The 15,806-nt window shown below is 32.6% G+C and overlaps 1 protein-coding gene across 2 annotated transcripts in view; it reads right to left on the bottom strand.

The window, feature by feature from the left end:
- LOC126815414 (dynein axonemal heavy chain 5) overlaps window positions 1-15,806 on the bottom strand; it is a 57,082-nt gene that overhangs the window by 10,801 nt on the left and 30,475 nt on the right. For both annotated transcript variants that reach the window (XM_056099538.1, XM_056099539.1), the window contains 25 exons: window positions 15,642-15,803; window positions 14,717-14,941; window positions 14,085-14,436; window positions 13,782-13,969; window positions 13,353-13,547; window positions 12,889-13,185; window positions 12,421-12,667; window positions 11,761-12,002; window positions 11,303-11,443; window positions 10,827-11,073; window positions 10,363-10,640; window positions 9,612-9,827; window positions 9,105-9,335; window positions 8,771-8,934; window positions 7,918-8,040; window positions 7,308-7,377; window positions 6,567-6,820; window positions 5,255-5,408; window positions 4,768-4,932; window positions 4,271-4,497; window positions 3,932-4,050; window positions 2,420-2,871; window positions 1,584-1,799; window positions 1,262-1,399; window positions 958-1,085 (listed from right to left, as the gene is read on the bottom strand). In XM_056099538.1, coding sequence (XP_055955513.1) covers window positions 958-1,085; window positions 1,262-1,399; window positions 1,584-1,799; window positions 2,420-2,871; window positions 3,932-4,050; window positions 4,271-4,497; window positions 4,768-4,932; window positions 5,255-5,408; window positions 6,567-6,820; window positions 7,308-7,377; window positions 7,918-8,040; window positions 8,771-8,934; window positions 9,105-9,335; window positions 9,612-9,827; window positions 10,363-10,640; window positions 10,827-11,073; window positions 11,303-11,443; window positions 11,761-12,002; window positions 12,421-12,667; window positions 12,889-13,185; window positions 13,353-13,547; window positions 13,782-13,969; window positions 14,085-14,436; window positions 14,717-14,941; window positions 15,642-15,803 — 5,231 coding nt within the window. The remainder of the gene's footprint in view (window positions 1-957; window positions 1,086-1,261; window positions 1,400-1,583; window positions 1,800-2,419; window positions 2,872-3,931; window positions 4,051-4,270; window positions 4,498-4,767; window positions 4,933-5,254; window positions 5,409-6,566; window positions 6,821-7,307; window positions 7,378-7,917; window positions 8,041-8,770; window positions 8,935-9,104; window positions 9,336-9,611; window positions 9,828-10,362; window positions 10,641-10,826; window positions 11,074-11,302; window positions 11,444-11,760; window positions 12,003-12,420; window positions 12,668-12,888; window positions 13,186-13,352; window positions 13,548-13,781; window positions 13,970-14,084; window positions 14,437-14,716; window positions 14,942-15,641; window positions 15,804-15,806) is intronic.

The following is a 15,806-nucleotide window of genomic DNA, read 5'->3' as shown; positions in this document are numbered from 1 at the left end:
AAAAAGGTGTGTAATCCTTATTGTTAATTACATCCAAAATCTAAAGTTAAAAAATCTTATTCACAGACTATCACTGCAATAATTTAATCTGAAAACATCATGATTAAAGAAGTCTTTGTTTATGGTACAAGCTAGATTGTTTACATGCAAGTCAAAACTATACCTGTACATCATTGTTGTTATAAAATTAAGCACATCTGAGAATAAAAAGAGAGAGAGAGAGAGAGAGAAATGGGGTTTAACATCCACTCGACACAAACTAGGTCATTTCGGGACTAACAAATGGTTTAATTTTATTTACATAATTTGCTTGCGCGTAGGGGTCTTTAGCAGTGGGAGGAAAGCGGAGGCCCCGGAGAAAACCCACGAGGTTGAAAGAATAAAAAGACCTTCAGTTACAATGGACAGGCTTGTACAAAATAACCTTAAAATAACCATAAACTAAGTTAGAATTCATTGATTTGAATACTATTTGGAACAAAATGTTTGTAATAAAAAAAATAACACCGTCTTAAAACTACTGGGGCTTTCTTTAACTATTAGAACCTGAAGTGCCGTAAAACTGGCTTTGACACTGCAGCACATAGTCCTGAAATGTTGGTTTTGCGGCTTGTGGGCGTGTCTTCTAACACGCTTCCTTAACAATAACAAAATAGTCAATCAAAATGCTGTTTACCGTTTGCTCTGGGTCAGTTGTAAATAGCAATTTCCTTCCACTTGTTTACATTTCAATTCCGGCAAATTTTTCGATGAACTGTGTGTTGCAATGGATGTGCTAGCTCTTATAACAAGCGATAATACCAAATTACTGCACACCTAACATTTAGTTCCAATTAAAATGATGTCATTTTTGCAAAATTGAGCTGTAAAGTCAGAATAAGGTATGCGGCACCCAAATATTTTCAGGGTTTAAAGTGGCAGATAGTCAGTCAATATGTCTATTGTATATATAAATACCTTCCAATCTGTGCTTGAAATTCTTTACTTTGTTCTGTCCATCTTTCTTTTTCTCCTGCCAATCCATCAATAAGAGCAGATGCTGCATTCATCTTGCGTCTGCAAGTTTCTGCATCGTCTACCAAAGTCTTCATAACAGAAATATAAATTATTAGTTTTGAAATATATGTACATTTGTATTGTGAAATTGTCAGAAAGACTTTATTGGTTTGTTTTTTAATAAGACTGGCTTGTAAAAAAACAATCCTCTTTTCTAAAAATTATTTCATCTTAAAATTAAAGAGACATGTAATAATGTGTGCACCTGTTTTTCTGCCATGGCCTTTTCATATTCTCCTCTTACAACAGCCAGTTCTTTCTCTTTAGCATCCAATGTTTCCTGGGCAGCGTTTAAATCAGCCATAGCAGAATTTAGTTTGGATTGTTGTACAATTAGATTGGCCTGAAAAGCAATAATATAAAACATTCATCAAACAATTTGTTCCAACTTAGGTCTTGTATATAAAAACTGCCTCTGAACCCAAAACTTGCCAATGTGGCTTTAAATGGCATTCCATCCAAATGTCATTTGTGTGAGACACAAAAATGACTTATTGTGTACATAAAAATATCCAAATGCAACTCACTTTTAGTGGTAAAACTTCTTTGTTGATACCAAAGAAATAAGACATAGCCTTAGTCCATCCACATAAACCAGCCACATTACCACAAACGCGTTTAGCTGTTTCCATAGTATATTCTTCTGACATAAAATATGGTTCTAGAAATTCAACAGTTTCATCATTAATAGAATCTTTGGGGAATGTAACCAAAGCTTGTAAAAAGTTGGTACCAGACATCAACTGAAAATTGCAAAAAAAAAACATATCTTTTATTTGAATTAAGAACATTATATGATAACATTTTAATCAACCATGGTCGCATAAATTTTTAGACACAAGTTAGCCTAACTTCATGATGTACATCTGTTTGTTACAATTCCAATTTGAATGAAGTAATAAATTTCATTCAAGTTCCAATAATAATGTACTTTATTATTATCTTAATCATATTTAAAATGAAATGGGGTTTAACGTCCTACTGTTCTGCTCCTAAACTGGGCTAATGAAGACGGGCATACGCCATACAGTGTGCTATGAGAGAAATTTTGCCCGGGCAGCGGCACTACGGCCTACTCTTATATCGAATTCCAACTGCCAAGGGATCTTTTACGAGCACGCCAATCTGTACACGGGACCTAGGTTTTTCGTCCCATCCGAACGACTAGACAGCTGTCCTTGTCAGGCCCTCCGTCCTGCATCACTGACAAGGGGAAACCACGATGGAAAACGGGATGAACTTTCTCGGCTAATGCAGGGATCGAACACCCAACCTCCAGGCTAGTGAGTCAGTGTCTTACCCACTTAGCAACGTGATCCCCTAATCATATTTAAAGCATCACTAAAACTATGCAAAAAGTTACCTTCAAAGATTCTGACCATGATGGTTTAAGGAATTCTGGTTTTTCAGGATCAACTATAACAGCATTGACTTTATTTTGGAATAATAGCAATACACAGTCCATAATTCTCATGATGAGATGTGGTGGACGACCAAGTTTTCGTACAGTAGATATATCACCAGGTTTAATAGTGTTCAGGGCAGCTTCAGCCTCTTCCAAGGCAGGTCTAGCAGCTTCTAACTTCTCCTCAGCTACAGCCTTGTCTCTGTCAATCATATCAACAATAGCCTGGGCTTTATCTTTTACTTTCTGTACTTGATTTTTAACTTTTTCCGCAGCTTGAGCTTTTACTGTTACCTCTTTTAATACCTTTTCAGCTTTTTCCGAAGCAATGGCCAATTCTTTTTCTTTAACAGCTAAATCTTTCTTCAATTCTGCAACCGCTAACGAGGCTTCTATCAGTTTTTCCAAACCTGGAATATTGAAACATACCATTGTATTTTGCATCAACTTCAAAACAGAATAGAATATAGACTTCCCAGGGGTTACTTTCTATAATGAATGTGGGAAACAAATTCTAAATGCCTTCAAATTACTAGATATAAAATTACTTGACATTTTGATATGTAGAGAGTTTGACATATTTAAAATTCTTGCAACAATCTGAACTTGGAAACTTGTGATTATCATCAATGCGGTGGGGTGATTTACCCAATACTACCCAAACCTACCCAATACCACCCCAATATCACCTCAATATCACCACATACTACCCAATACTACAACATAATGTTGCAAAATGGCCATATCATTTGATTTTTTTCCAAAAATAGAGAGTTGTATATTGCGGGAAATGTACTTGAAATGCGATACCAATGTCTGGTTGTTCCATTTGCCTCCTATATCACCCAAAAGAAGCAAATATTAATCCAATACTACCAAATACTTACTGTCTAAACCGTCGTAAATATTAAACGGATTTCTTTGATTACGAACAAACTAGTTAACTTTGGTTATTATAAACTTACTGTGTGTTTGAAGTCAACTCCCGTTAAATAAAATCCATTGCACAATTAAATATTCCAATGAATAAAAACGTTCTCTCTTGAAAAATTGAATTCCCACAAACTTCTGACATGAGCTATACCAAAATGGAAGCTGGTTACGTCACTCTTCGGGAGAGATCATTTTGTATAAAGGAGTGACAGAATGCCCAAACTCAAACGATCGACATGATCCCGCTTTGTTTTGATTGTAATACATGGCTGTCAAACTCTGTCAAAATTAAACCATCCCCAGAATAGTTTTTTTTTTGGTTTCGCTCAACACGTGACGAAAGCAATGTTGTCTTGCACTCGGTTGAAAATAAGTAAATACGTCAAATTTTTCAAGAGAGAACTCTTTTAATCATTGGAATATTCAATTGTGCAAAGGATTTTATTCAACGGGAGATGATTTCAAACACACAGGTAAGTTTATAATAACCACAGTTAAGTAGTTTGTTCATAATTGAAGAAATAACTATTATATTACCTGTTGTCATCCTTTTAGCTAGATCTCCAATTTCTTCTTTCTTGTTGGAATAAATAGTTTTATATCCATTGATAAATGATAGGTAAGACTTAGGTGTTACATGAGTAGAGCGTCGATACCTGAAACATAACACATGAAATACTAAAAATGAAACAAAGAAGTCTAATCATCTCTTGACATCGCTTGCATCACTCTGTACATTTTGGGACTAATAGTGATATCACTGGTATGAACTCGAATTCCTACGATCTGAACATCTACACTCTTTCCACTGCTAATAGCATTGGGACCCAGGCCTGATCAGATGTAAGAATAAACTTCAGAAATAAATAGAAGTACCTTTGGAAATATTCCACACAGCTTTCAGCTACACCGTCATGTATGGTTCCCATAGAATGTATAACTTGAATTTTGACCTCATCACTGCATTTAATGTCAAAATTACAGAGGAAATGATCAGCTACAGCTATTAAAGCATCCTTTGGCCATCTCTGGAACCAATCCATGGTACAACCAGAAATCAGTCCAGGGAACTTCAGAGCCCTCTGTCTGAACTTCTCTCCAACCTAATATAATAAAGAAATATTTCAATAAATCTGACCAGTTATTTTCATATGTATCACTATAAATAATCTTAATTGATCCTTTTATCTAGAAAAAAACCCTCTCAAGAAATGTGAGCTTGTATTTTGATTGTTTCAAAGACAGAAGAAAGCATAACAATGTTTAGATCACTCTGATTGTGTATTATCTTTCTATATGGACAGCTATAAGCACAGCATTAATTTCTGATCCAAGTACAATGAATAAAGAGAAGGATAATAAGTTGTACTTACAGGTGAGAAACAGAGAGAGATATGCAGATTATTACGAACTCTCGACAAGTAATATTCATATAGATTTTCATTGGATGGTGGTCGTCTTGGAAACTCCTTCTTCATGATAGGAACCAATTCTCCTAATATCTCATCCATTTCATCACGAGCGAACAAATTAGCAACCTGAAAAAAGTTGATAATTAACCAATACTGAAAATTTTAAATTTAAAGCATTTTCTATGATAAGTATACTTGGCAAATAGCTGTACACCAATCTCCTTGCTTAGAAAAAAAAATGCCAATATCCCCGAGTATAAAGACATAGACAAAAAAAAAGTTGTCAAAAAATAATACTGTTATCCATTTCAGAATAAAACTGTACATTCTATAAGATAATATTGACTAATCTGTAATTTACTACATTTACATCAAAATGTTGTTTTCTTTATGTAAGCTTAAATATAACATTTATAGAAATTACTTTTTTTTAGATTAAATTACTTACCACACCAGATGACAACATATTGTTGAGATATTCTAAGAAACCTTCATCTTTAATTTCTTGATCAGTAAATATAAATGTTATTCCTTTTCCCTGTTGACCAGCCGTTCTATAGAGATACTTCAAATCTTCTAATAAGTTAGATACGTTGTATGATCTGTAGAAAATAAATATGTAATAAATTAATTATTTTTCGAACTTCATAATTGTGATGTTTTATTTATTATGATATAAACTGAACTCTAATCTAAAAAGAGAAAGCAACCAGCGGCTGCCAGGCAGGATACGCCCACATTTTCAAGAGATAGATAGAGAACAAGCTAAAAACACACGAGATTTTTTTGTACAATCAGGGGCAATAATTCAGAAAATTATGGTCTGAAATGCGCAAATATCGAAAGGGACTGAGATCTTTGGGATATAAAGATATGTTTTAAGTTTCATCAAAATCGGATAAATATTGTGACCTCTAGAGGGTCCACAACCTTCGTATTACATACTTTCACACAATTTGCCTACAAAGAGTGGCCATTTTGTTGGGCAGTTTCATTTCAATTTCTCTAGAGGGTACACAACCTTGATATACCAGATGTTTACACTACTTGTGTACGACGAGCGGCCATTTTGTCTGGTCGTTTTGGACCAATTTTCACGAAATTCAAACTGAACCAAAATTATACGGTGTAACGGTGATCTATTCAAACGTTTTTTTAAATCGGATAATAATTGTGACCTCTAGAGGTACCAAAAGCTAAACACACGATTATTCATTCGAACTGAACCAAAATTATGGTGTAACGGTGACATATTCGAACGTTTTTTTAAAACAGATAATAATTGTGACCTCTAGAGGGACCACAAGCTAAAAACACGATTTTTCATACAATCAGGGGCCATAATTCAGGAAGTTACAATCCGATATGCGCGAATATCAAAAGGAACCAAGATCTTTGGGTTAATGAACATGCATTTCAAGTTTCATCAAAATTGGGTGAAAATTGTGACCTCTGGTGTGTCCACAAGCTAAAAATGTGACTTTCCGTACTATCAGGGGCCATAATCCATGTAGTTACAGTTCGATACATGCCAATATCGAAATGAACCGAGATCTTTGGGAGATAAACCTATATTTTTTAGTTTCACCAAAATCGGATAAAAATTGTGATCTGTAGAGTGTCCACAAACAAATTGTGGCCGGCCGGACGGACGGACAGGGGCGACGGCATAATACGTCCACAAAAAAGGTGGGAGTATAAAAATATTAATACGAAGACCAATATACATTTAGATATATTTCCACATCAATAATAATTACCTGGTTAAAGTAATCTGAAATGTTTTATAGCCTGCAATAAATGAAGCTAATCGTGTCAAAGATTGTTTGCCAGATCCACCAACACCTACAAGTAATGCATGTCCTCTCGGAGTTCGTATTATTCTAGAAACTTTCAACAAATGTATCATGGCATCTTTAAAAAATACCAGATCCATACCAGCACCACGGATACTATCATTATACTGTTGTAAGAAAAAGCCCAATCTTTCTTCTAATTGTTGTAGTGATTCAATCTGAATTACAAAGGAAAGAATTATTTAAATGTTTAAAAACCAGTTCATACTAAACAATCGGTTGTGGCTACATACATAAATTCCTGTATATATGTGAAAGCTCTAGAAAATATACCAAATAGATCAGTCAAGTTTAAAATATATCTAAACAGAATAATGTACATTTTAAAAGTTAAATGAAAAATTATTGAAAGAAGCGAAACTGGGTAGTCAATGTCAAGCTGATAAATCTTCCTGTCAATTTGCATGCCACAAAAATCAAACACATGGAAGTTACTGACAAATTAAATTTCACAAAAATAGAAAAAAATAAAATATCCAATTTTCAGCAGATTTATTATTGTTTTATTTCTTAATTCAAGACTTGTTATAGTCATATTTCTGGAAAAGATTTTCAGATGTCAATGTGACAGGTGTAACAACTTTTTCAGATGTCTGTGAAAAGGCTATAGCAGAACATTTAGAAGTAAATTGTTCTTGAACTTACAGGTTCATACACCTTCGGCATATCAAAATCTGCATCATCTGGTTCCTCTCCTGTAGCTTCAGGTGCATCTCTAAATATCATAAATATTAAAGTTTATACCTATATTCTAGATACAATTACAAACCGTATATCATATTTATTTAATACAAAACTGTACTTTAAAGATTTACATAATAAAATTCAATGAATATAGAATATTGTAACAAATTGCCAAAATTTAAAGAAAGCAAATTTAAATAAAGACTGTTTATCTAATTATTGTTATTAAAATTGTTTTAATATACTGTTATTCTTTTGCATGCAGTGTTGTAATTTGTGAGTAGTGTTAGTAGCTTTTTTCATGCATGTTATCAGACTTCAACAATTCTTCACATTGATCAGTCAAAGCTTTTTTTTTTAGAAAACTTCAAAGCATAAAAAACATTTCTGTGTGTCTACAAGGGTCGGGACATTTCAAAGCGGATTCATTTACGAAACTGTCAAAGACACCAATAAATGGCATTAAAAATTATATGATCAATTTGTATTATGATGTTTCCAAAAGAAAAATACTATGAAATGATTATATACCAGTTATTTACTGTTTATAGTAAATAATACATGTATATACCTCAAGAAATCACTAAAATGCAATGTAGGGTTTACAAGGTTGACATTTTCTTCTCCTAAATCTTCTGCCACAACTCGTTTCAATGTCTTATCAAACCAGTGTCCATCTTCAGGATTCACAAACCTAGTTAGTAGCCATAATTTTAATATTGAAATGTGCAAAAAATATTAAGTTTAGGGAAATGAACGTTATTTCTCTGTAGTGGGGTGTTATTAAAAATGCACAATATTTCTAAATACCTGATAATTTATATTCTCTAAATATTTTAATAGATTAGAAGAATACATTATGAACCATTAGATATTTGTTTAATCTCCTTTTTACTAATATGGGATTAATATCGTTATTTTCCAACAAAAGGAACATAGACAACTGGAAGTTTGCCTCTAAAGCTTATTACGGTTCAATATATTGTTACGTCTAAATTTAGAATATACATTTTTTAGTGTCCACCTTAGAGAAATAACATTCATTTTAACACATCTAAATAAAGGAGAAAACCAAACCAAGTGCCAGGTGTAAAAAAGCAACACATATAGATCTGCTAGTGATCTAAATTTCATTAGACTATACCTCAAAAAATCTACATAGTATTCAGTTGATTCAATCATACTAGCATGGCTTTCATTTAAATCTTCTGTAGCCACACGTAACATTGTTTTAGTAAACCATGACATATCCTCAACGTCTGTAAATCTATGTCCCACAAAACAACATCATTATATATATATATATATTTGAAATTCTTAAAAAATTATTAAATATCATTTTTAAAACATTTATCATTTTATTTCAGGATTTAAATCTTAAAGTTTTAATTCAAATTTAATTTATTCTTGGTTATTTATTTCACCTGTCAGCTATGACTCGACAACATTCATGTTTCCATAATCCCATTAATATTTCTGGTGTAGTTACAACTGATGATTCAGTATTTAACATGCCCTGCCAGATACGTGACAAATCCCGTAAATTAAAGATGTAATGGAATTTAGCTGGAGTTGGCAACATTTTGATCTGTGGAAGAGAGAAGATGTATCTTTCTAAACAATGTTATAAAATATTTTACTAAAAATAAAAACATGATTTTAGTTTTAGACAAAGCATGAAATTAATCAGCAGTTTCACATTAATTTCTTTCATGATCCATACATTGGTTATTATATATAGAAATATGGACAACAAACCTTGGTTAATTGCCAGAGTCGTCTGGTAACAGAAATTAATTTCTTTACCAAACTCCGGACATTATCAGAAAAGCCTCGTTCACTACAGAAATGGCCAGTACCAATAATGGAGAAGATTTTATCAATAGATGGGTTTGATGGTAGAGTACAGTTAAAGATGGCAAATTGTCGTTTTAAACGTTGTGGTATATCATTTCTACCTCCTCCTGGTTGAATCATAGCAGCACAGAACTGGCAATTTAAAATACAATAGAATCAAATTTCAAGTTAAACATTTATCTAAATGAAATGATAGGAAACAGGAACTTTTAGAGAATAAATACAATGTTTAATTACTTATAATAACATTTTAAGAAATAATAGTATCCAAAAGCCAATTTTAAGATTCTAAATAATCACTATGTATTGAAGAATGATTCAAGTGCAGAATTGAAAAAACAATGATCTTAAATACTTGAAAGATATTGAAGTTACAAATTATCTCTATTTGGTTGTATAACTACTTACCTGCATATCAACTAAATTGATAACATCTCCAGGTTTCTCTAAATTATAAAAACCTTTTGTTTCCATCAACTGTCGAACTATTTCATTAGCTATCTGATCTCCCCACTCATTAATTACAGGCATATTAATATCATCTATAAATACAGTCATCTTTTTACCAGCTGGTGGACCATACGTAGTACCAACTCGTTTATCAACATAACTTTCTATGGTCCTCTAGAAATAAATGTTCTCAATTGGATTAGATGCAATCAATTTATCTCACATTTTCAAATTTGCACACATTTAGGATTGAGCTACTGAAGTGTTATCATGAAATGAAATGGAGTTTAACGTCCTACTCCAAACTGGGCTAAAGAAGACTGGCATACGACATACAGAGTGCTATGAGGGAAATTTTTCCCGGACAGCAACACTACAGCCCACTCTTATATCGAATTCCAACTATCAAGGGATCTTTTATGTGCACGCCAATGTGTACACGGAACCTCCTTTTTTTTTTGTCCCATCCAAATGACTAGACAGCTGTGTTTGTCAGGCCCTCCGTCCTGCATCACTGACAAGGGGGAATCACACCGGAAAATCTGGATGAACTTTCTCGGCCAATGCAGCTATCGAAGTGTTATCATACAAACAGTATTAAGCTAAAATTATTTGATCGTGACAGTGAACAGTTTCAAATGTGTTAATTGGTGGAGATATTTTCTTTCACAAGTATCCCCAACATAGCTAGTATTCTTATTCTACCTACCTGGAAGAGTAACGGTGTTGTAGCAGAAGAGAAGTTGACGGATTGTGCCAAATGTTCTTCAGGATTATAATGATTCATATAATTAGTTATCATAACGGTTTTAGCTGTACCCTGTTCTCCTATCAATAATACAGCTTGTTCTTGCTTACAAATAGTTTTTATCAAGAACTCTGTACGGGCATTGTCTACATTAGGTACTAAGATGTTACAATATTCTGGTGTATGATCTGATGGATAGATGTAATCTGTTACTCTCTGGTTCCAGTGAATCCATGATCCTATAGAAAATAAATATTTTAACTTTCAGCTATCATCAGTCATACACTGTGAATATTTTGTTGTATTAATTAATTTGACAAGTTAAATCCCTATAGTCAAGGATTCGACAAGCACGAATATTTAATTCATTTCACCCTTCTATTTTTTATTAAGAGTTTATATTAAATAATATTTTGAAAATTTACCATCTGTATCAACTAGATAATCAAACATAGTGGAATCAGATCCTGCAGGAATTTCAGGAAGTTTCAGTTTAAAAGAATCATTCTTTCTAATAAATTCCTCCATCTTTGCTCTATCATCTAATTCAAGAAAAGCTCCAACACTCCACATAAGGGTAAAGATGTAGAGTTTCTCATAATGTTCCTTGGTATAATGACCGCCTTCTTTATCATCTTTTAGAGGAATTAGTCCTGACATTAATTTAGTAGCCTGTAATGTAGAGAGTTTATCTTTAATTATACTATTCAATTATGCAGATGTGTGGTGACTCCATCAGGTAGTCATAGTATATATTTAAGCATATTTCTCTCAAAAATGATTAATTATTTATCTTACACAGATAGTCTACTTTATGTTACCTGATTTTTATCAAATCATATAACAATTGATTATGGATATGTTTTGGTACAGGAGATGCTATTCAAGTTATTTAACTCACCTGTGTAATAATGAAAGCCTCCAATACTTCCATTTTGAATACCAGATTCTGGACAGCGTATCTCAATATAAATGGGAAAGAGTCTTTAAACAGATTGAGGATTATATCCTTCTCAAAATTAGGTCTATGGAGCAACCAACCCTATAAATATTAAAATTCATAAAATTACTTCCATGTTTTTCATTATATTTCATATTGGATGTTTTTTTGTTATTAGTGATATCCATAATCACATAATCCTAAGCTGTCTCTCAACCAAAATCAGTGATGCTTTTCTAAAAAAAAAACCTACTTGTCATGATTACAGAATGTGGGGTGAAGTAATTTTCACACAACACACTATAATTCTCTATTGTAAAATTTCGCATTCAGGCAGGGTTATGTAAATGAAAATTAAAGAAAGCCCTGTCCGATTCTCAAACTAAAATTGATATCACAACAGAGTGAATACCACTGACCTGTAAGATTGGTTCCCAATGCAGACCCGAACTACTCATATAAACCATACCATTTCTAGATACCGTAGCCGGAGAAGCATTATCGATATTGTGTGGCTCAAATATAATTTTACAGTTGGGTGCCATTGGTATACGATCTCCATTAGCCAAGGTGAGAGTTTTATTATCATCTAATACAGAATTTAAATTTTCAATCCAAATGGCATCAACTGGTCCATCTAGTACTAGCCATATATGTTCACCTGTAAAAATCAATTCAAAATATGTCAAACTTAATAAGCATCACCTCATGCATATAACTGATATAAAATTGTACAGCATTAATAATATGCCTAAAATTGGCCAAAAAGATGGGCTGGTGTTCGGTTCTGTAGACCATACTTCATCAGACATCACTGAGTATATGAGTTATTTTACCAGAAAATGATTTGCCATTATTGGTTTTATTACTATTAGATGAAGAGAATGTATTACACAGTAAAATGCAAGACTATTGCCTTAAATATTCCCTATTCCGATAAAAGTTAATAATTTAAACCAGTGGACTTTTCCTAAAAAATAATAATGTTTTACTTCAAATTTAGCACCCAGAATAAATACAAATTTGATTTAGGAATTGCCTTGATCATGTGGCTTTAAGTTATGTATCCATAGTGTTACCTTTCTTAACTCTGGTGGTTCTTCTCCATAAAGTAGAGAATATACCATCTGTCCAATCATTTGTTGCAACATCAAGTCGTCCAAACATCTGTGGTGCTGTTATAGCTTTAGGATTCATACGCCATTCTTTGTGTGGTTCACCACAATCTGACATAGCCTTCATCAACATATGAATACATGACGTTTTACCAGCACCACTTGGTCCTAATGCCATCATACCATGACGTACACGTTGAGTTTCAAACAACTAAAATAAAAGAAATATTTGTGGTGACAATGGTTTGAATCACGCAATATTGGCATTTACAGAAAAGCATGACTTAACGCTTTATTTTAGCATTCCTTTTGTTTACTATATATGTTAGCATAATTTTGTCACCAAGGCTTCCGATCTAAAAATCACATTTGAAATGAACAAGAGTAAGGCAAAGAAATCTTTTCAAATGGAATGGTTGACTGAATAAATACCTGTACAAGTTTAAGCGTCCATGCTGGATGATTGATCAACTTGGCTTCATCAACATTATCAGTTATTGCTTTCTCCAGTTCTGGATACCCAGCCTTATCTAATGTTATACCAGGAAATAAATCGTTGATCAGAGACAAGAACAATGGTTCATCTTGGTCCACTAGTTTGGATAGATTCATGTCACGTAACACTCTCATGACAATAGTTGATTCTGTATCTGTTGGGTTAAGACGTTTATTTGCTCCCAGAGTTCTCAATACAGACAGAATGTTTCTCAATCCAAAATCATAATGAACCTAAAAGTAATTCAAAATGTTCTAAATTACAACAGCTACACAATAATTTATTTCATCATATTAGTCAAGTGTGTTTTTATTTTCCTAAAATCTCAAAAGTATTCTTTATGTGGCATATTCAAAGTATCATCATTGCATATAAAATTTAAATTGAAAGAACATGTTACCTGTTTAGTAAGCTGTTCCTCACACAGTTTATACAGCGTGTAGAATTTTCTAGCAAGGGTTATATTATCTATAAAACCAACAGCAGCCAGTTTAACACGGATAATAATTTGCCTATCTGGCACCATCATAGCTACTGTACGGAAATTAATTTTCAAATTCTCTGGCAATTCTTGACGACCAGCATAACCAGGATTCTTTGAAAGAAAAATTAATATGTTAGAGATCATTTTATTCAAAAGAAGATTTACAAAAAGTGTGCATATAATGTCCAAGCAGATAATAAATATGTCTTAAATTGCAAAATTTTCAAAACAAAATGTAATTAGTCTAAGCATTTTTGATGCAATTTAAGTAGCATTCCCTGGTCAGAACATGCCTTACAGATTTGGATTCACTTTGAATATTCTCTATAAAAAGAATTTACTTACCATGGTTAAAAAGATACCAAATTCAGGATTAAGATCAACATTATCTCCATCAGTAAAGATAAAGTTCTTCTTTCGTTCTTTCTTAGAGCTCAAGACAATGGCAATTTGTTGAGCAGCAACTGACAACACAGGCAGGTCAATACGATTAAATTCATCAAAACATCCCCAAGATCCAGATTGTGCTAAACCTGAAACAATGAAAATAAATGTCATAACTAAAATGTATATCAGTTTTAAGACTATCATGGCACTTACAGAACAAGTCTGTGTATCATATTTAATCCAATGGTTTAATTTTCTTACCTTTGAATATTCTTCCAAGACCTCTGAAATCCATCTGATCAGAACAGTTGAATACAACAACATATTTTCCTAAACATCGACCCATATCTTTGACAGTTTCTGTCTTTCCAGTACCTGCAGGTCCAGCTGGAGCACCTCCCATAGACATACCTAATGCCTGGGCGAGAGTGATGTAACATCTATCGGTCAATGGTGTAATAACCAGTCTCTCAGTACAACCTAAAAACTCATTCTGATACACAAAGTCTACATCTGTGATAGAAATCAAACATTTATCTTGATCTTCTATAAAATAGAATCGGGACTGTTTCATCCATTCAAAATCTGTTGGAGACTTGATGTGGTTTCTGACCTGAATGATAAATAAATAATGACAATATACCCATTTTCACAATCAAAATTTCAAAAATGAAAATAAATCAATATTCTAATTCTGTATATCACAATTACAATTATCTTTTAAATTCATAAAATCCATGTATCGGTAACAAGACTTTGTCTTGGGATGTCACCCTTCCAATATTACAAATAACAATCCCTCCCGCTAACATATTGGGTAATTAAATAGGTAATTCTGACTACAAAAATTGAGAGTTATGTTGAATAAGAAATCTAATTCGATATATACTTACTAGATCATCAAAGATATCTCTTTGATGTACATGTATGGTGATCAAAGTTTCAAACTTTGTTCTTTCTACTTTGCCTAAATCCTGTGTTGTTTTATCAATAAGTTTATTGAGTAAATCCAAGAAACCTTGATTTGTCTGCTGCATTATCTTCTTGTCATATTTAGCATTGGTCAGAGCTTCAGTCGAATCACGAGTCCAAATCATCTGAATACCTAATAAACCAATCTAAAATAAAAGAATTTGAAATGAATGCATGTTTATGGTAATATCTGGTACAGTAGTGTAACCTACACACCTTAAAGATTAAAACAGAAAATATATAACAATAACATAAATTTATCAGCTTTAATCTATATGTATATATAATAATAATAATAATAGTTTATTCACAACTACATGTACAAGCATGAGTATGGAAGTTACAACAAACATTTCACATTGTGATGCATTACAATATCAGATTAAATATCTCTATATATATATATATAAAAATAAAAGAGATTTTTTGTTTGTGGGTGTGTTCGATCTAGGAAACCAAATAATTGAACATATCAATTTTAAAATAACTTAATAATAACCATTATTTTCAAACAAGTTTGGTTCTATTTATTTTGTATTTGGTGCAATATTAAATGATGAAATTCACAATTAATTAATGATTATGGCATTATTATGGAAACACATATACTATACTTTTACGGACTATAAGCCCAGTACCGTCCTGATAACTATGTATTTTTCTGGCAAATTTTTAACTCAGAATCAAAACTATAGTAGACACTCACCCGTACATGCAATGCGGGGCGACTAATATTATACAAAACAATTCAGAAGAAATGATTGACATTGAATTAATGTACTCATAATATCAAAAAATTTTCCATCATTCTTACTGTTAATTTTTCACACTTAATAAAGAACTTACTTGGGCTGGAAACATGTTTAAGAACTCTAGTAAATTAAAACTAGTGTCTTGTATAGCCATGGCAGCAGTTCTAATAACACCATGTACTGATTTCTGTGACATCTGTAGCAAGGACATTAACCACACTTCTACATTACCTTCTGCTTTCACAAACTTTTCTAACTG

Source organism: Patella vulgata, chromosome 3 (genome assembly GCF_932274485.2).
Source record: "Patella vulgata chromosome 3, xgPatVulg1.2, whole genome shotgun sequence".
NCBI classification, from domain to species: Eukaryota; Metazoa; Mollusca; class Gastropoda; family Patellidae; genus Patella; species Patella vulgata.
The sequence above is the reverse complement of the archived record's forward strand: the minus strand, read 5'-3'. Positions and strand labels throughout refer to the sequence as shown.